General features: G+C 31.3%; 2 protein-coding genes across 3 annotated transcripts; both read left to right on the forward strand.

Moving 5' to 3' along the window:
• The first annotated feature begins 8,216 nt into the window (after positions 1-8,216).
• On the forward strand, positions 8,217-15,364 carry LOC123226529 (K(+) efflux antiporter 5-like). Its single transcript, XM_044651054.1, has 20 exons — positions 8,217-8,636; positions 9,237-9,280; positions 9,601-9,668; positions 9,819-9,903; positions 9,991-10,052; positions 10,230-10,305; positions 10,471-10,545; positions 11,297-11,368; positions 11,483-11,566; positions 11,675-11,743; positions 11,856-11,933; positions 12,052-12,140; positions 12,300-12,396; positions 13,140-13,193; positions 13,351-13,446; positions 13,741-13,929; positions 14,034-14,111; positions 14,245-14,289; positions 14,406-14,501; positions 14,960-15,364. The coding sequence occupies exons 1-20, from the start codon at positions 8,402-8,404 to the stop codon at positions 14,999-15,001; spliced, it is 1,734 nt and encodes a 577-aa protein (XP_044506989.1). The 5' UTR covers positions 8,217-8,401; the 3' UTR covers positions 15,002-15,364.
• Positions 15,365-15,919: 555 nt separating this feature from the next.
• On the forward strand, positions 15,920-19,970 carry LOC123226547 (cysteine and histidine-rich domain-containing protein RAR1-like). 2 transcript variants are annotated; one of them, XM_044651076.1, is made up of 6 exons: positions 15,920-16,459; positions 17,251-17,253; positions 17,370-17,452; positions 18,572-18,726; positions 19,312-19,532; positions 19,638-19,970. In XM_044651076.1, exons 1-6 carry the CDS (start codon positions 16,343-16,345, stop codon positions 19,731-19,733), a joined length of 675 nt encoding a protein of 224 aa, XP_044507011.1. In that variant the 5' UTR covers positions 15,920-16,342; the 3' UTR covers positions 19,734-19,970. The 2 variants fall into 2 exon arrangements, with proteins under 2 accessions (XP_044507011.1, XP_044507013.1); XM_044651078.1 differs by lacking the exon at positions 17,251-17,253 and having other exon boundaries at positions 15,921-16,459.
• The last annotated feature ends 1,756 nt before the right edge of the window (positions 19,971-21,726 follow it).

Below are 21,726 nucleotides of genomic sequence, written 5' to 3' on the forward strand. Positions count from 1 at the left end.
AGTAATAGAATATTACTGAAATATTTTATTACTTACAAATCAAATAAGGTAATTTTAGTAATAAAAGATAAATTAATAAAGTTATTTTTCATTACTCCTAAGCAAACACCCCTTAACTTACATTATTATGTGATTTAATAATTTTAAAATAACGATTAAATATCATACAATATAATGAGAATATATTATTTGTATATCTAATTATATAATTGTGTACTTTGTTGATTATAGGGATGTAAATATTATTTAATCAGTAATGTTAAGAAAAATATAATTTTATTTCATTTCTTTAACTTAGTTTTGAAAACTTACTTTTCTCCTGTTAAGATTTTATTTTTTCACGCATTACAATTATCCTTTATCTTTTAGAAAATTATAGTGATACCCCCACAACTACATTTTCTCTTTCCTTCCTTTAATCCCACAACTCCAACCTTCTTCCCTCCACTCATTCCACCATTGTCACCAAATAACTTATTTCCATCTTCATTCGCATTCAAGTCACTATGATTCACATCACTTGCTTATGTCAAACTTGGACTTGAAGTTAAAGTGGTAGTCACTATCGATGACAACACATCCTTTAGATCTAAAGGTGAAGGTGCCGATGGAGAAAAAACTGATGAACTCACTAGAGCATGTGACAAAGGTTCGATTTCTAGTGCTACAACATGTGACAACACAATGGATAGCTTTGATAAATTTAAAGATAAAGAGTATTGTACAAAAAGTAACAAACAAGTATGTGTTTGGTTTGGGGTGGAGGAAGAAAAGAGAGAATGTAGTTGTGAAGGTGTAACTGCAATCTTTTGACAGATAAGGGGTTGGCTATAATGAGTAAGAATATAAAAATATTAACAAAAAGGAAAAAACAAAATTTCAAACTAAATTAGAGGAAATTGCATGTTTTCAAAATTAAGATAGAAAAGGGAATAAAACAGTATTTTTTTAATATTATTGATTAAATAACATTTATACCGTTATAACTAACAAATTTTTTTAACAATAATAGGTAATAGGTGGGTATTTGAATTTTCTAAAGTTAGCAGATATCACTTTATCATTGAACTAAATCTTGTGTGGGAATAAATCTTTCGGCCTAGAATTTATTTAAGTAATATTACAAACACTTATAATGAATAATATTTAGACAATAATAATAATATGTCATTACATAATTTAATAATATTTTATTTTAATTTAAAATTATTTAATTATATAATAATATATTATTAATAATAAAATAATATTTATTATAAATGTATTTATTATTTTTATTTTTATTTTATTATTAATAGTCATAAATAATTGAAGAATATATCGGTCCATGCTTAGAGATTATCCACAAACATGTATCATTTGTAAATTATTATTATTGTTTCATTGGTCATGCCATGGGCCGAGTCAGTCTACTAGTATGACAAGGCCCATGGCATGACCAAGTGTCCTTGAGGTGTGCTTTCGCATGCTTTTAATGGATCAGTTCGTGTGCTTTACCACAAAAAGTATACGATTTTTTTTTTTTAAATTTTAATTGTTTAAATTACAATTATGTCAAAATTTTTATTATTTTTAATGGATTGTGTTACGCTAACCTTGCCCTAAGGCTTTCACATAATTTGTAAATTTGCAAATCATGCCGAAAATAAGAAATTTGGGCTAGAATGCAGACCGGGCCAGCCCGTATACCCAACCAATAATCGACAGACTCAGGCTTATTGTGGACAGGCCCATCCTGACGTAAAGGAGCTGGATTTAACTGTTAGGCACATTACTTTTTATATTAGCAGGCCTCTCCATAGCCCAACAAAGCGTATAAAGAAGCCGGCCCAAATCAATCAACGTCACTACCCAGTTTTCAACAAATCTTATTGATTATATTAACCATAGTAATCAAATCTTGAAACCCTAATTTCTTGTATTGTAATTTGAGAAGTACTTTTTTTTTTATAATAACAATAATAAAAAATTAAAATATTTTAATCATTATACCGTTATTTTGAAAAATACTACAAACATTTCTTAAAATTTTAAAATTTATCACCTTTATCATATCATTATTTCTCTAATAATATATATCAATCACTATAAATAATATGTATCTTGTTATATGATATATTTACCGTATCAGCATCAAAATTAGTCATACCCGAATGATAATTTGATTATAATACCAATTGATGAATAGTGCCTTCAAATGGCAGGGTACAAAATTGGGAGAGAAGCAGAATTTTGTGTTTTTTGTGTGTAAGAAAATTATGGGCATCGGTTAAGCTGCAGCAGTTTTGGAGTTAATTTAAAAGGGGATGACTATCTGCAACTTCCAATAACTGTTATGGGCAGTATTGTAATTATCTATAACTACTAAGGGTAGTATTAGTAAAGCATAATATATGTTGGATATGAGTCATGCCGACCTATCATAGATAAACTAAGTTTAATAATATTATTTTTTACTTATATCGTATAGGTATCTTATTTAATAGGGTAATAATAGTCATTATATTAACATCAAACAATATCCGAAAGAGTAATATTATGTGTACATATTTTTAATACACAAATGATATATCATCATGTAATTAAATATTACTTTATCTTTAATTTAAAATCATATAATCATATAATGATATATTATTTATGTATATAAATTATATATAAATAAAAATATACGTATAATTTTATTGTATCCAAAGTGCTCATGTAATTCAACCACACCACAAACTATGTGAGGCTCAAGAACTATAGCATTTAAACTAAGATAATATTGAATAATAAAATTATATATATTTATTTTAAATATATAAATAAATATATATTATTAAATAATTAAATGATTTTAAATTAAAAATAAAATAACATCTAATTATACAATAATATTATATTTATATATTAAAAAATAGATATATAAAAGAGAAAGGGAAACACCGTTCACACAACCATTCAGTTTATAATAAGTTGAACAATCCAAACAACAAGATTAGCTCAATATAAGACTGGACTCGAACCGAATCTATTTGAGTTTGAGTTTGAATTCGGTTTGAATGAGCTCAAAACGAGCTAGTCCTATATGAGCTCAGTCGAGCTCGAGCTCTACTCGTCAAATTTTTCAATTAAAAATTTTGATATAAAACAATATCGTTTTACCGATATATATTAAAACGACGTCGTTTTAATAACGAAAAATGAGTCGAATTGAGTTCGCATTTGGCTTTCACGAGCTTAAACTCGAATTCGAATTCAGTTATATGTAAATCGAGCTGAGCTCACGGCTTGGCTCGAATCCAGCCTTAGCTCAATAGTTCAAAAAATGCAGGCAAAATAAAGAAATAGTGTTACCGTTACTGCTGCTTCAAAAGCAAAGGCCTGACGTTATACCCATTTGCTTTGTTGTTGTGCTTTACATGTGCTCCATCACACAAAGGAAACGTTCCTGATCTCCAACATCTACACTCAAATCAAACACACAAATTATCAAACATTCAACATGAAAAACAAGCTGATTCAATTACTCAAAAATGATTCTGAATTTTTGTTAATGATGGATGAAAAACGACATGCCTGTTCTAAATGTTTTACTCGTTTTCAAATGCATTTTTCATCTAAAACATCAGATCCCTTGATATTCACATTTCACAGATCTGTTACACCACAGCAATCACAATTACATTACCTGCAATAAGCGGTGAAGAGAGGCTTAGGGAGCGCGGTGACGACAACGGCATCCACCGCCTTCTCTTCGGCCTTCCTGATATCTCTGGATATATACCTTGACCTTCTGCCCTCACAACCACCAGTCGCCTAGGCCTGGCAGTAAAGGCGGCAGCTCACGCCATCGGTGATTTACTGTAACAGAATCCAGGCGCAGCCACTGTACTCACAATTGACGCCATTGAATGACCTGAAACCCCACGCACGAAGCCCCTTACTGGAGTGTAGATTTTCGTAATTACACACGACCTTCTGTTTGCGTAATGCTCTGAAACTTGGCCGGACGTAGCACGTGACACGTCATGTGCACGAAAGTAAATAGTTTATGACTAACTTAACCTAAATTTATAATAATAAAATTATTTAACATTTTTTTAAATTTATAACGAATAAAACAATATGATGTATCATATGAAAAATAATTTGATAATTATTTCCATTATAAATATTTACAATTGTCAAAATAACCTTAATTATGTTATATTTTACCCTTATTAAATTATGGAATGAAAATATTTTTATTTTTATTTAAAATAATAATGAATTCTAGACCACAATTGTGACAATTTTACCCTCCCTCCTTCGTATGATATTAAGATAAAAAAACCCTTATGGTCAATTTAAATTGCATATCATTATTGTCATCCAACCTAACACCTAACAACTGCCAACAATGATCGTAGGAAAGTTTTTGTCAACATCTCTAACAATCGATACAAGTGAATCAATAACCAGTGTTGTCAAACAAGGCAATAAATGTGAGGTTCATGGTTTCCAAATTTAACAATTTAAAGGTCGAGATGAGATTTCATCCCCTCTCGATCTTATCTCGTTGACTTTTGTTAGTCAAAAGATTGTTTTCCATTTAAGATTTAATAAAAAAATAAATACATATTTGTGCTAGATAAAAAATTCAAATACTTATCTATAAGTTAATTTTAATTAGAATTTTTCGTTAAAATTAAAGGTAAAATTGTCATTTTAACAATAATATTAAAAATATATATAATTCATTATTTTCCCTATAGGTTTTAAAAATTAACAATTTTATCTATGTATACAATTTTTAAATTTTGAAAAGTAACATTCTCCTCTCCCAAACCTAGGGGTTTTTCCCCCCTCTCTAGCTACTATGTATTAAAAATCTAATTTTTCGTATTATATCATAAGACATACCTTTTTTAAATAATTATAATAAAATAATTCTAATTATTATAATATCATCTTAAAAAATTTACGAACGCTTCATAAAATTCTAAAATTTGTTAAATACACCTCTATCACATTAACTCTTTTATACAAAGGTTTATCGATCTGTATAAGTAATATATATCATATCATATGATCTATTTATTGTGCTATGCCAATTTTTGATACACTTTAGAGTATTTTTTGTTTTTCACTTGTATTGAATACCTAAAGTGTATAATAGATACTAATACTAACCATAAGGCCAAAGGACTATTTCTCACCCAAGTTTTAATGCAAACACAAATATACATCCCCGAGGTTTGAAAAAGTCACAATCTTATCTATAGACCAACTTCTATTAAAATTTTTTGTTAGAGACAAAGGTAAAATTATCATTTTACTAATAATATTAAAAAAATATAAAATTCAACATCCCTCCCCCAAAGTTTTAAAAACTAACAATTTCACCACCGTATAAAGTTTTTTAAATTTGAAAAGTAATAGTTTTCCCCTCCCACAAATCTAGGGTTTATATTCTTTCCCTTTTTATCACCATCTCTAGCCACCGGTGGTGATGTTTTTGTCTAATGACATACCGGCCAATGTTTCTTTATCTTTCACCCTCTCTGGCATACGACATGTCTTCGTCAAGCACTAGAGAGGATGAGAGATGAAGACACATTGGCTAGTGTGTTTTTAGGCAAAAGTATCGTCGTCAATGACTGGAGATGGTAGTCGGAGAGAGAAATAATATAAACCCTAGGTTTAGGTGGAAAATATTACTTTTCAACCATGCAGTTACACCTTTGATTTAATTTTACATTAAAAAGTATTTTGGTATAAGTATAACTTATGATTTTTTTTTTCTTATTGTCAACATAATACAAAAATTATTGATACATTATAATTTTACGAAACACGATAATAATTTATAATTTTTTTTCTTGTTGTATTATTCTATCCTTGTAAAAAAATATTATTTGAACAAAAACACATCTTACTTTTTAATTCAAACAATATTTTATTGTCAAAAGGAAAAAAAATCCCAAATATAAATTATAAGAAAGATTATTTGATAAAAATTATTAATATTTTTGTTAAAATTAACATATATAGATAATTATTATGTTTAGTTAATAACAATAAATAAATATTTTACTTAAAAGCCCTAATATAAAATATTTGTTTTATTTACTTTCTAAAATATTTTTTATTATAATAATGTATTATGATTTTTCATATTCTCAAATTATGAAATTAATTAATTAAACTATTTTTTAAAGTTTTTATGTTATTGTTATTTTTAATTTTTTTTTATTTTATATGTTATTTTAATTTAAAATATGAGTTTTTTAAAATTTTGATAAAAATAAAATATAATAATATTAATATTATTTTGATAATTTTTTAAATTAAATATAACTGTAAAAATTATATTGTTCTTTATATTATTTATTAAATTATTTTAATAATAAAATATTATTAACTCTTTTTTATATGATAGACCCAACATAAATTATTCTGACACTCAACGATAAATCTAATCAAACGTCACCTTCGAATACACATGACAATGAGATACGTTGATTTGTACCCGAAATGACCCACATTAATTTGATAGAATTCAAGCCTCACGAGAAGCCCGCAAGTCAGTTTGTTAAAATATATAAAAGGCCAAAGAACAATTGCCCACCCAAGGTTTAATGAAACGACAATTCCCACCCATTAACTTTTAAAAATCTAAATATCCACCTATTTACTGTTATAAATAGGGGTAAAATTGTTATTTAACTAAAAATATTAAAAAAAAATAGTTTCACATTTTTCCCCCCACTCAAAGTTTGAAAAATTATCATTTCCCCTTTAGAGTTTCATTCATTCTTTGACGATATTCTCCGATCGACCTTCCATCTATCGACGCTCTCTTTAACCTCTATGATGAAGACACAGTCATGAAAAGGTTACAAAGATGATAATTGGAAGTGACATCATCGAAGATTCGATACGCAATGAATTATCTAGAAGTAACGTCTGATGTCAACGATCTCTGATCAAGATTTAAAATTTTAAACTAGGAGAAAGAGAGAAATTGAAAGGGAGAGAAAACACAACTAGAGACGACGAACTTCATCGTCTTTAGTAATAGTTTCAAAACCTTAGAAGAAAAAAGTGATTTTTCAAACCTTCATGGGAGAAAATAGATTTATAAACTTAAAGAAAAATAAATTATTTTTTATTTTTATGAAATAACAATTTTATCTTTATTTAAAATAGGTAGAAATTTAAGTTTTTAAAAGTTAATGGGTGTCCTTTCATTAAACCTTGGGTGGGAACTCGTCCTTTGGCCATAAAAATATAAAAATTAAACTTTTTGTAAATTGTGTCGTCAAAAAATGCACGGAGGCATACTGTGCATCATATCCTAAGCGTTCAAATTTTGTGAGCCGACATGACTTGCCAAAGCCCACAGGTGGGTTGTGCCACTGTTGGCCCAACGTCGATTTGTTTTACAGTAATTTGTAATTTTATTTGAGAAAAAGACAAAATTTCACCCAAATTTTCATAAAATAAAAATATATATCTACGATAAATAAAAAAATTAAATATTTACTTAAATTTTAATCTGTTAAGACATATTTATAAATTTTTTGTTAGAGTTAGAGAATAAAATTATTATTTTATCAGTAATATTAAAATAATTAAAATGATATATTATTTTCCTCTTTATTTGAAAAAATAATATTTTCTTCTTTGATTAAATTTTAAAAAATTTATTTTTTCCTATGATACCAAACCTAAAATCTGATTACTTTCTTTAATAAATAGTACACTAATGATAGAGGAATAAAACAGAGTCGTCTAGAGGATGACTTCTAGATGACGACTATCGTCCAGATCACTAGACAATGTTTCATTGTCTAAATCATTGGACGACACTCTGTCTTTTAATAAAGGATGAGGAATATTGTCTAGGAATAGCTACGTTGGTTATCGATGGTTGGAGAGAGAGGTAAAAAAAAAAATTTAGGGATTTAGGGTAATCACTTTTCAAAATTTAGATATGACAGTTTAAATGTAATTTTTAAAATTTAAGAGAAAAAATAAAATAAAAAAATATATTTTTTAATATTATTATTAAATAACGATTATTTTATCTTTATATTTAACCAAAAAAAAATAATTTTAAAAATAAATAATATTTAAATTTTTTATTTGTCACAAATCCTGTGCCCTTTCTTTCTGACGCGTTTAAACTTTAAAGCTTTCTCCCGAATCCTGGGTGAGAATATTTTACTCACCACTAAAGTAATGATGGAACGTTACAACTACACTACACCGATAAAATTAAAGCAAAGCGTACATTGCTTGCCAAGCCAAAGTCTGCTAAGTTGCCACTTTCATTCGTCTTCACCATCACCGTCCCGCCCTTGAAAATTCTCAGTCGTCACGACCAAAACGACGACGTCCATCCAAGCTGCTGCAGATTTAACTGAACCACATGAATTTTATACTATTCAAGGCGAAACGTCGGGTGATTGGCTGCTCATATTGTCTGGTTCTTATTTTGGTTTATGCGCACATATGTTTGTCCATTAGATCTGATCAAGAGACCAGGGAGAGGTTTTACGGAAATCTTCTGAATTCTTCGGTGTCAGATGCCGGGGACGGCAGTATAGCGAAAATGTTTGATCGGGTTCTGGAGAAAGAGTTTCCCGAGAACGAACAGTCTGCAGGTTGGTTTTTTATTTTTATTTTCAAATACTTGTTTCTGATCATGAATTTATAATTTGTGTTGTTTTTGAGGCTTAGTTTGCAGACATTGTTGTTTAATTAGGCTTCTAAAAAGATTTGATCATGATTTGTTTTATTATTTTGTTGAGATTTTAATTTGCACTCTGCCTTGGACACATAATTATTCGACCAAGAGAGATGAAAAAATAAGATGATACACTAATTACCAGAACGATTGCATTTATCCTCTAATGATGAAGAATCTCTTGAGTTCAGAGAGTTATGCTTGGTAAGGTCAATTTTTTTGGTTAAAGGCCATTGTTTCCCATTGCCCTGAGATTTTGGAATTTAGTGGGGCTCAGTTCGAACTCAGGCTTGTAAAGCAAGTTTCAGAATTTATAGATTATCTCTATGCTGCAGATTTGGAATCCATGATGGTGAGCTTAAAAATGTGCCATGTTTCATTAATATGCTTTTACCAATTTCAACTGTCATTTGAACACCAATGTGATATCCTAAGTACTTATTGTCTTCCTTTGTGCATCATTGGCTGCCTAACTGTTATTGAGTCGATACTTAGTCTTGCCTTCAATTATCTCTAGGATCTGATGGAAGGAGCTTCAACAGCAGTGTAGCTGATCAGCAAGTAGGTTTGCTTCTTCAATAAAGGCTATTGTATAATGTTGTAACTCTTTTTAATCATTTTTGCTTATACCAAAGGACAGGAGTGCCTTTGCGTGGACTAAAAGGGGAAAATTTAGATTTTTACATGCTTTTTTTAATTTTTTTGGTTGGGTACATTATTTTACATATATGAGAACCTAAAGTATTTTTTGTCTATTCATATGCCAGTGGCCATTGACCGTAAATACAATCAATTTCTTCCCCTAGCTTGTTAACTAGGCATCTGATACTGTTCACTTTCTTCTGTGCATGTCAAATTTGAGTTGAGTTTTTGCATTTCAGGCTGTACTGGAGACTGTTGCAAAAATCACCCATGAGAAGGTCAAGAGAAATGAAAAACAAGAGGCAAAGTATGGGAATGTCTAATCTTCTTGTGTTTCAAAAAAAAGTTTTCTTTCTGATTATATTTGTTGAATAATACTGAAATCAGACATCATGATTTCTTCTGTAACCAAAATAACAATCTTTTTGTTCTCTCTTCTATCATGTATTTTTCTCAGTGGGACACGGTCATTTCAATTTCAAGATGTCTTTTCCCTAGAACAAGAAGAGTCTGATGACACAACAACCTTGATTGACAAGAAGGTGTGCTGAAGTTCAGTGATTTTTGAACAGATTCTTTGATCAGGCAGTGTTTGGTTTTAATGTCATCTCTTTCTAACTTGATTATAGGATAACGTGTTCGTAATGTCAAACAAGAAATCTAAGTATCCAGTACTTCAAGTAGACTTGAGGTTAGAGTCTTTATATAAGCTTATTTATTTATATTTTGAATTTACAGTCTTGAGGATGTGATACGACATTGTGGTACATTTGGTTCATTTTTCCTAAAAGCTGTCATTTTTTGGAATGACTTTAGGTTCCTGCTGGTGCCTGATATCTTATGGTCTAATATGTTGCTTTTGCTGCAGATTAATTTCTGATTTGGTGGTTGTCATAGTTTCTGCTGCCATTGGTGGAATTATCTTTTCATGTTTGGGACAACCGGTTTGTAGCATACATTTTAGCCGCATTAATCACTTAATTGCTTGCATTGAGTGGCTATTTAGTTTTCAAACAGTTATTGCTTGGCAATGTCAAGGGATTTGTGTGATGTTCTGTTGTGGAGTTCTTTCTTTTTCCTTTTTTGATTTATTTGTGAATGCATGATAGGCCATTGTGGGCTACCTTCTTGCGGGTTCGCTTATCGGACCAGGAGGCCTAAAATTCATTAGTGAAATGGTGCAGGTGTGTTGTTGTAAATAGCTTTATTTTTTGTTTCTTTAAGTCATGACATTAGGTTCTATTATTCCATCCCTGTTGCTCAGTTCTATTCTTTTCTACTTTTAGCTTTAAACATTCACTCAATATTTCCTTGACAAAAGGTTAGATGAATATAAAAGGTATTCATAAAGCTAGCAGATAGAACGTTGAGTGACTGATTTTATTTGGGGTTGGTAGTTCAACCAATCAGAAAACTGGTTTGAGAACAATCAATTTTTGTATATATAATAAGAGCAATACTATACGTACCTATTTTAGGTACATAAATGTATACACACTCATACGTGTCATTACATGATTAGTATTGTTTTATTTTTAATTCAAAATTACTCAATCAAATGATGACACATATAAGTATGTATATATTTATGTATCCAAAATGGATACATATAGTTTTATTGATATAATAATAATAGTAATAATAATAATAATAATATAAGTATGTGTTTCTGAATGAGAAAGGTTTTCCAAGCTACTTGCTTTAGCCTCATTTGCTAGAAATAGCAATCTCTTATTATGACTATAGTTTAAATTGAATCATTTGTCATTTAGCTCAAGTACTTGATGTTTTAGGCTTTCTGTGATTTGGCAGATATACCATCAACTATTACTACTATGTGGTAGATGTCCCATGTACAGTGTTTTGGTATTGCATTTTGTTTTCCTGTGATCATATGATATTGGTTAACATGTTCTTCTGTTTCTTTCATCACAGGTGGAAACTTTTGCGCAGTTTGGTGTGGTCTTCCTACTTTTTGCTTTAGGGCTGGAATTTTCTTTGACAAAGGTAACATTATTATAAATTACGGTAATTTTTTGTGATCAGTTCCTGTGTGGTAGCTAATGCTGAAAATTCTGTGTTAATTAATGACAATTTCTGTTCTGATTTACATCAATGCAGTTAAAAGCGGTAGGCCCTGTTGCTGTTCTAGGAGGGATGCTACAGATTGTGATATTTATGTGCTTGTGTTCCATAATTGCTGTGGTATGCTACTGAGCACTGATAGCATCTGGGTTTGGTTTTGTAATGTCTCAAAGTTATGATTCCCATGTAAATTGGATGCTAAACTTTTACTATCTACTGATTCTGTAGTTGTGTGGAGCAAAGTTATCAGAGGGTGTATTTGCTGGTTCCTTCCTGTCAATGTCATCTACTGCAGTGGTATTCTTTTACACTACTTTCCTATATTTCTGACCTTAGAATTTCTCTTTACCTATCAGCTTCCACTTTCCAAAGTCTACTTATGGTTGATGCTTTCATGTATGTGTATCAGGTGGTGAAATTTTTAGTTGAACAGAATAGTAATAATGCTCTGCACGGTCAAGTTACAATTGGAACACTTATTTTTCAGGTATTGTAAAAAATATTTATAAATACTTACATTCAAATTTCAGTTTCTAATATTGCATAGAGGTTTGAGATTATATGCTGGGTATACCCCTTCATTCCTTGACCTCTCGTTATATCAGGATTGTGCTGTTGGTTTACTATTTGCTCTGCTCCCAGTTTTGGGTGGTACTAGTGGCCCTTTACAAGGAATAGTTTCAATGGGCAAGCTGTAAGTTTGTTTGAGCCCTTTTTTTAATAATTGTTGAGTTTGAATGTTTTTCTCCTTCTTAACCTTTTTCAGTAATGGTTTCATCACTGTTGTTCCTATCCTTTCCTCGATGTAAACAATATCTGCCGAATCTGATATGTATGTGCATTTTAACTTCAGGCTGCTGGTTTTGTCCATATATCTCACTTCTGCATCTATTTTGTCCTGGACTTTTGTTCCCCGCTTTCTAAAACTGATGATACAACTATCATCTCAAGTGAGTTTTGCATTTATATTTTTTTAATCATATTTTGCATTTTGCACCTTCATATTGTTACGTGCATAGTTGTCAAACGCACGCTTAGGCAATGCTTTACTCAAGGTGACTGGTGGTCCAAATGCAATCGCCTCTACTGCTTTTTCTGTGCCTTTGGAGATGCTTTAGGCATTGGAAAAGCACACTTTATTATCACACAAAACTTCATTGATATCTAAGGCAATTTTGAGGTTATCGGCAAGCTTCAAGGTTGTCATAGAGGTTGACAAAAAGTTTTAAGGTCTTTGAAGATGTTGTCGGCCAATTCTGAGGTCGTTGGAGATGTTGTTAGATAGATTTAAGGTTGTTGGAAAGATCACTGACGAGTTATGAGGTTGTCATAGAGGTTGTTGGAGAGATAGTGACCAAATAATTATATTTAATTTATAATTTTTTTCCTTTATAAAAGTTTTACACCTACCGCATAATTGTAGCCACCTACCAACTTTTTATTTACTGATTTTTTTATCTTTCTTCTCTTTCACTTAACCCTCTGCTCCATTTCTTGTTCACTCATTGTCCCTTTTAATTTTTTTTTATCGTCTTTGGTCCAAAGGTGATGCTTTCGCCTTGCTTTTTTTGCCTAGGGCAATAGGACCCCTCATTGTCTTTAAGTGTTTTTTGCTTTTAACAACTATGGTTATGTGTCTGGTTTATTAGGACTTTCTTTGTTAGCTCACTCTGTTTTCATTTTTTCTGTCCAGACAAATGAACTTTATCAGCTTGCTGCAGTTGCCTTCTGCTTATTATCTGCTTGGGTAAGTTCAAAACACAGTCACTTGTTTTTTAGAGGTTCAAGCTGTTCATCTTGATCTATATATCCTTCCAAGTTTAATTTACCGTTTCTGCAATTTTTATTTATTCTGTTAAGTGGTCATCCCTTTGAAAATAGATTCTTTTGGAGTTCCTTTCCAGTGCAGTGATAAGCTGGGCCTAAGTCTTGAGTTGGGTTCATTTATTGCGGGAGTTATGATATCTACCACTGACTTTGCTCAACATACTTTAGACCAGGTACTTTTCTGTGCTTTTTAAGTTCATTTGTTTTGTATTTTAGTCAGCAACTCTCTCTCATCTCTCTTATTCTTTATTCTATACAGGCTTAACATAAGGTGGTAATTTAAGGCTTAACATAAACTCAATAGGATTTCATAGCTTGTGATTTGTTTGAAATAGTATAGGTGCCAACTTGCAATCTTTTCCATATCAGTCTGGTTGTCACTAACAAACACTTTTATCTTTTTGCTAGTTTCATTTCTGAGAATATTTGGACATATTTTCTGAATTGCATGTAATTCTACCTTGTAGGTGGAACCAATCCGTAACTTGTTTGCAGCTCTCTTCCTTTCGAGTATTGGAATGCTTATACATGTACATTTTCTATGGAGCCATGTGGACATTTTGTTAGCATCTGTTATTCTGGTTATCATTGTAAAGACTGGTGTCGCTGCTGTGGTTACAAAGTTGTTTGGGTATAGCATGAGGACATCATTCCTAGTAAGTTGTTTTTCTAAGCTTATAGAACAAATTCGTTATTAGGCATATAATTTGTAGATTCTCCTGTTTTTGTTTTTATTTTTTATTTCACATATATGATGTAGGTTGGTGTATCACTTGCTCAAATTGGAGAATTTGCTTTTGTGCTCTTAAGTCGAGCCTCAAATCTTCATCTTGTTGAGGTGACATCTGTCTCTCTTTCCTAACACTTTATTTATGCCCTAGCTATTATTTATACCTAAATTTTTGTGCCAGTAAATGTCGAAAATAATGTTCTGTTTTTGCTATTGACTTAAAATCTGGCTGATTATGTAGGGAAAGATGTACCTTCTACTTCTTGGAACTACAGCTCTTAGTTTGGTAATATGTTCATATGGAATCGGAACATGCATTCTTTGCTTAGTTTATTTAATTTTATTTTAAATTCCTTCCTTGGGTGAGTCATTTTATTGATACAATGGAAGGATGATCTACAGGTGACAACTCCTCTTTTGTTCAAATTGATACCTAGTGTGATGAGCTTGGGAGTTCTCTTGCGTTGGTTCCCCTCAGAAAGTGTCCCGCGGGATGAGGTCTCTCTCTCTCTCATATTCATGTGTATTTATCTGCATGTAAATATTCGAGTGTATTATCTGCACGTACATGCACACAACACAATACAAGCATGTAAATTTGAGTGCCTTTTTGTGGTATGATAATGCAAATGCTGCATAATGTGCTTAGAGTTTGAAATAATTAGCAATGCTAGATGCTCAGTTTATCTCCAATGGTCAAATGTTGTCGGCATCACAAAACTTAAGAACACATCCTTTATCAAACATACACTTGAAATGACAAGCTATGACGATATCTGCCGAACATTTCTGAAAACTTTTGGCAGCTAGGGCTCTGGAACATCAAATACCTTCCCCGTGATTCTTTACTTATCTAATATTTGATATTTCTTGTGTTTATGCAGTGTAGTAAAAAATTCTGGTCCTGAAACAGCAGAAAGATGTAAATTCTACTTATTGTTTTGTTTATTTTGCAGGAAAAATCTTCCCTTATTGAAGTGCATAACAGAATATTGTGAGGGCTATGATTCAGATTTCAACTATTTGTAAATCAGGGTTGCTGCCATTACATTACAAGGTTCCATATTTCAGGGTTCGGAAAACAAGAAGACAGCATTCCAATTACGCCAAAACTCTTCACAAAGTTAACGGTGTACATGCAGTATTCTTTGCACTGTAAATATAAATTTCTGGGCACATAACCAACCGCCCTCCTTGTAAATTAGATCAGCATCCTGTAGCTTAGAGTGGAAGTGAAGTGATAGATGAAAACACGGCAAGCATTACCGCATTAGCCTTGTTTATGAAATATAGTGCTCGATATTATTTGGTTGTAGCCAGTTATTTTGTTAAATTTAATTCAATGACATTCTTCTTGTCTATTTCTTTGGTTACAATGACAACCTTACCGTTAGGGTGGATCCAAATCGAACCAATTTGTGTTAAGTAAAAGTATATTCGAATTACATTTATTTTAATTTAAAAATGAGTTTGATTTGAACAAGTTTGACTCCAATGAATTCGAATATGAGAATTAAATATTTTCGATTTTAAGTTTTAGAGGTGTTTAATTAATCAAGCGAGTTTAGAAAATTTTGATATAAATAGATTAAAATGATGTTTTTATAAATACACATTAAAATGATATTATAGTCATTTTTTATTTTATTCAAACTTAAACTTGAGTTTAACTCAAATTCGACTTCTCTTAAACGAGCCAAGTTCGAACAATTTTTACGTGGGTTTTACGAATTCGAGCTATACTTCACTCTAATTGAGTAGAGCTTAAGTTTAAGTTAGCTCAATCTTGATTTAATTCAATTCGAATTTAAATGTTCAATTTGAATTAACTAAACTCAAGTAAGGATAGTCTCGATTGAAGATCGAATAGATCAATTTATCAAAAAATATTTATAATCTCAGACGACTTCTCCACTTATTCGTTAACTTATTTCTTTTTTAGTGATTTTTTTTAATTTTCACCGATCTTTCTTCTTTAACAACTTTTTCAACAAACAAATCAATCAGTCGAGTGAATCAAACTTGAGTTGGCCATTTAAAATTCAAATTGAACTTGAGATGTTCCTTGTTTGGATTCAAATCCTCCCCTCGCTATCATACTTTCCAGTACTATAATTTTCTTTTTTTCACTTGATTATTTTCTGTTAGGTTGATGGCGCAAATTCTAGAAGACACGGTGAAGGCTACCTTACCTTGTCTTTTATAAACCGAAAGGATCATAATATAAAATAAATCATTGGGACCCTTTTCTTTTGAGACGACGACGGGATCTCTAAACGGTTACATTTGAGCCTTCGCGAAGTCTTCCAAAGACACAATCACCGAGAAAGAGAGAGAGAATGGAGAAACAGCAGCAAAACGAACAGGTGGTGAAACTTCGGTGCAAGCGAATTGGCTGTGATGCCGTGTTTACCGAAGATGATAATCCTGAAGGTTCCTGCACTTACCATGCTTCCGTAGGTATTCTGATTTCATCATCTTGTTATTCATTTTCTCTAAATTTTTATTGTTGATGGTTTCCTATTATCAATAGCCGCTCATCTCGTATTTTCTCAAGAGATTCAGATATAATTTATGTATGATTAAATTTATTTGTGATTTATGAAACAATGATAAACAAAGAAAAAAAAAGTAGAAGATTCTAAGCGAAAGGAATTAATATTCTAAATAATTGTACTGGTATATAGCTATGAGTTCATTCAAAGCCGTTTTAGCAAGTTCTTGAGAATTTTAATGAATATACGTAAAGATAGATTGCATTTTCCAGAGCAAACACTGCAAACTTGACTTCTATCTTTGAAATTGTTTATGGCAATTGAAATTTTTCAGGCAATCATTTCCTAAACGGTATCGTTATAGGAATTACGAAGTATTTTATCTGTTAGGACTGTAAATAGAGAGAATTGATAGAGGGGTGTTCTATCTTCTCTTGTTATTAGTTTTCAAACTTATGTTACAAACCTATATTTGTTTTTTTTTTTTTTTCCAAGTGAGTAATGTGTTTCTTTTTGGATGTATCTGATTGTTTAATATCTTTCCCAAAACTAACTTGAGCTTATACAAACTTATGTTTCTAATCAAGTTCATTCTTGATTTTGGTTTTTAAAGTGATTTCCGAAGTACGATAAGTAATACATCTAATTTCAATTAAACTTGACTCGATGGTTTGCTTACCCATCATGCTGATATTTTTTTCTTGCATGGTTGCGGGATTCATTTTACTGTGTCGGCATATTTAATTGATCAGGGAGTAAGTCAGACATTTATCTATTTACCTTTTCTAGAATCATTTTCCTTTTCTAAAAATTAATATAATTAAAATAATGTACTTTCATTATCATACTTAATGTTAATTCCATTATCCAGCCTATATTTCATGATGGGATGAAAGAATGGAGTTGTTGCAAGAGGAGAAGTCACGATTTTAGCTTGTTTTTAGAAATTCCAGGGTAAGCGCTCGCATATTTCATTATGGGACTTAAAAAGTTTATAATCAGAGCTTGTTTTTCACTGCACTAGCAGTCGATGATAAATAATAGAGTACCTATACAAAGTGAAATTCATGTTTTCCGTCTTCACTTACTAGCTCTATATTGGTAAAGCATATAGAATTGCTGGTGATATGGTTATTACTCTCATTTCTGTTCTCGGATGCTTTTTTACAAGCAATTAACTTTTCCTTTAGATCATTTTGTACTTCTTGATATTGATTAAAAAAATAAATCTACTCATTTGAATATGAAGATTATGCCATCTTGCATTCAAAACATAGTTGATTGGTTGCCTTCAGCTTCAAAAGTCCTGCTACATCAGATCATCTTTTACAGAAAAAATATTGGGCCAAATATTGGTTCTTTTGGGAGCCCATGATGGCTGGCTTAATTCCATACGTATATATGTAGCTCTAAACCATATAGAACTTTATTTCAACCAAAAATGGCTCTCAATGCTGAAATGCATCCAACAGTTTTGTTGTTGAATATATTCCACTGCCATTCTATTCATAAATCACATTCCTTATTCATGAAAGAAATATATATACCCCACCCCTACGCCCAAATTGAAGGGACTATATTTGATAATTTTTGTTTGGTGCTTCACTTGTACATATGTAGTGGAACTTGCTTCCTGCATTTGTTGGTGTTGACAAAGGAAAAGAGTATGACTTCAAGTGTGAGAGGGCAGATATGTGCCAATTACACTGCCTACTTATTGGTCAATAGATAAATGATAAATGGAAATGAACAAAGAATCAGAGTAACTGCAAAAACATACCATGTTTCAACAACTAGATTGGAATGATGTCTGGGGAAAAGTTTGCCTGAAGTTGTTATGTTGAATATGATTAGTGTAATTATTTTTTAATTAATTTATATTAATTAGGTTTGCTTTTTGTTGAAGCTACTTCTAAGACTTTCTGTCTATTTAGAAGCAATAGTCTGTTAAGTATATTTCATTTTAGTTGCATGAGCTTCTCATTTCATTTGCATAAACCATTGTTGATATAAATAAATATTTTCCAAGCTCTTGGTTGTAGTAGTTGCTCAAAGTTTCTTCCATCAATGAAGATGTAAGACAGGCAAACACACAACTGAAAAACCAGTGTTAACAAAAGCAACTCCAAAACCTGCAGTTTCTGCTCCTTCAGCAGCTCCTCCGTCCAGTACTTCAGCAAAAGAACTTTGCCCTAGATGTCAACAGGGCTTCTTTTGTTCAGATCATGGTACTCTTTTTTCATACTTTTCCTATGGATCTAGAGAATGTACATTGTTTGTGTCTTACTTTTTGGGTCTCATGGTAGCAGAATATTTCTAACTTGATAGTATATAGGTGACAAGAGGTAGCTGTAGGAGGCCTATAGCTGTTTGTTATACTTATAGCATAAAGCCTGATAAACTCAGTAGAAAGAATCTGCACTCATTTGAAAATTCTCCTCTATTACATTCCAGGTGAATGGGAGGGGGGAGAAGAATGAGCTGTGTGCCTTTTAATCATGCTGGTTCTAAGCTTGTGTGGGTGTGCACTTTTTTTTTTTAATATATCAGGATTTTAGTTCTCTTAAGTTCTGAGTGATGAAATTGAGATTGAAATGCTCTGTCTCTTTGGTGGTTCCTAAGTGACACCGGCATCATGCCTTTGCAAACATTGTTTCTAAGCTTATAAGTGATCTTCCTTTCTTTCTCAAGCACATTGTAATTTGTGGGCATATAATATTCAATAGATTTAAGCAACTTCTATGCTACTTGGCTTCCATATTTTCCCTTGGATTCCATGTTGTTTTGTAAGCTGAAGATTGACTTCCATATAGGTTCACAAGCAAAAGAACCAAAGCATTCAGTTACAACAACACCTGCTGAAACCGATGTAGAAGCTCAAGTGCCTCCTGCTCCAGTGAAGAGGATTGATATAAACCAGCCGCAAACTTGCAAAAACAAGGGATGTGGGAAAACTTTCAAAGAAAGGGATAATCATGAGACTGCATGTAGTTACCATCCTGGGCCTGCTGTTTTTCATGACCGAATGAGAGGGGTGAGATTTTATACTTCTAAATGCAACATTTTAATCATCTTCCATCATCATTGATATTTATATTAAATTTTGAAGTTGAATGTTTTATGTTATCTTCTTTTGCAGTGGAAGTGCTGCGACATTCACGTGAAGGAATTTGACGAGTTCAGGGAAGTTCCACCATGCACCAAGGGATGGCATAATGCCAATCCAGCATCCTGAGCACCAGACATGGATGAGGAGATTGATATGTCTCTGTCAGTCTTAACATTTGTTCATTGGTCAACATAGTACACAATGTGATTCTGGTATGAACATTATTGGACTCATTTCTGCCCTTTCTGGTAGGAGCTTTGAAGAAACCAGTTTCTATGGCTATATTCTGTTGTGTATTTGTATTTTGAAATTTTCAGATTACTGAAGAGTTGTGCTGGTATGACTAATCTTTCTGCCCTCAAATTGGTTCCTACTGTTTAGGTTTTGTTAATGCTTGTGTTGCCATGTCTCTCATTGGTTTAGAATTGTCCATGGTTGAACTTGCTCCTATGTATTACCTTCGTCATGGTCATATGATTTGATAATCAATCAAATTTAGATACTTTACATATCAAAGAATGAAAGTTGCAAATGCGCTGCGCTGCTTGCAAGCGCCTCGTGGCTCAACTTGATTATTGTCAAGCTTGAGGTTGAGTTTGACTATCGAGCTAAGCATGAGCTTGTTGGTTAGTTTGATTTGAGTAAAATATAAATAAATTCTTAAAGTTTACAGTCTTATACTTACACTCCTAAAATCTTATTTATAATTTTAAATATATAGTTAATTAGTAAAAATATGAACTTGAACCAAACGCCCTCTTCAAGGAAATTTTTTAATTTTCATAATAAAATATTACCAAAATTAAAATTATTTTTTTCATATAATTTAAATAAATAGATAATATGTTATTATATAATTAAAAGTTATTTTATTATTAATTTAAAATCATTTATGTATTCAAATTATGTGTTAAAAAATATATATATAATTTTATTGATAATAGTTATTTTCACTTTCTTTAATTAAAAAAATTCTTTTTTTCTTCTTCTACATTTTCTATTTCATTGTCGTTGCCATTCAATCTCCAAAATCTCCACCCATTTTCGATGATGGACCTCTCAATCTTCACAAGTACACCATTGCCAAAACCCACCCAACGCAACGTTGATCTTGCGGACGAAATTACAAGAAAACCAACATGGCAGCCACCGCCTTCTCCCGAACCCAAATTTCTTTCTCCAATACTATTTCACTCAGCCTTAGGCCTGGATCTAGGACGAGAGCTAGTTCAGTTCAGTGTAACTTGATCAGAGCTAGTTTTGAGTGAAGTCAAATCAAATTCAAATCATAAAATATAACTCGTTTAAAAAATAATTGGATTCAAACTATTTTTTAATTTGCTAATGATCAGCAAAAGTATAGCCTACTATATCTTAGGTCATGTCTTGGGTTTTATCATGCTTAGGAATCAATATAATTATGATAATTAAATCGTGTATTATATTATATATTAAAATTTTAATTTTTTATATAATATATTAAACATCATATTATATAATGTAATTTAAAAAAAATAAAATAATAATAAAAATTTTCAGAAAATATTATAATTATAAATTTTTATTTTTATTTTTATTATATTATATATCATATTAATTTAATATATTTTATAATTTATATAATTTTTTATTTATATTATATTATTCCTTAAAATTCGTACCATACGTTATAGGATAATTATAACATCAGGTACAGTCTGCATACCCGGCTAATTAATAGATGATGGCCTATTCGTGCTAGATTTGGCCCGATACAGCCCGTGGGAGTGTCTAATCCTAGGATAGGAAGATACAAATGACTAGCCAATTATATTCATCCATCTGGCCCAGTTTCGTAACAGAATTACCGAAAGACCTTAATATAATAATATATATATATAAAATATTAAAATTGATGTGATTCTTAGGCCACTATATAATAAATAGTAATAATGAAAATGTGTTTGAGAGAGACATCATATCACAATTACAGTTAACCCATCACGGGTCCTATAATGTGTTTAATCAATCCCTCTTAATACCCTCCGGTCCCTCCTCCTCCCTTCCCTTTCCTTCTTTATTTTATTATTATTTTTTTTATTTTTTCATATGCCGCAAGGCTCTTCTCTTAACCAAAAGT

The sequence above is a fragment of the Mangifera indica genome, chromosome 9 (assembly GCF_011075055.1).
Source record: "Mangifera indica cultivar Alphonso chromosome 9, CATAS_Mindica_2.1, whole genome shotgun sequence".
NCBI classification, from domain to species: domain Eukaryota; kingdom Viridiplantae; phylum Streptophyta; class Magnoliopsida; order Sapindales; family Anacardiaceae; genus Mangifera; species Mangifera indica.

Excerpts from the sequence above, each read along its gene's own strand:
- LOC123226529 (XM_044651054.1), top strand. The coding sequence starts at position 8,402 with ATGAATTTTATACTATTCAAGGCGAAACGTCGGGTGATTGGCTGCTCA. Across the intron at positions 11,369-11,482 it reads TGGAATTTTCTTTGACAAAG|TTAAAAGCGGTAGGCCCTGT; the intron begins GTAACATTATTA and ends ACATCAATGCAG. Across the intron at positions 13,930-14,033 it reads GCATGAGGACATCATTCCTA|GTTGGTGTATCACTTGCTCA; the intron begins GTAAGTTGTTTT and ends TATATGATGTAG.
- LOC123226547 (XM_044651076.1), top strand. The coding sequence starts at position 16,343 with ATGGAGAAACAGCAGCAAAACGAACAGGTGGTGAAACTTCGGTGCAAG. Across the intron at positions 17,453-18,571 it reads TTGTTTTTAGAAATTCCAGG|ATGTAAGACAGGCAAACACA; the intron begins GTAAGCGCTCGC and ends CCATCAATGAAG. Across the intron at positions 19,533-19,637 it reads TTCATGACCGAATGAGAGGG|TGGAAGTGCTGCGACATTCA; the intron begins GTGAGATTTTAT and ends CTTCTTTTGCAG.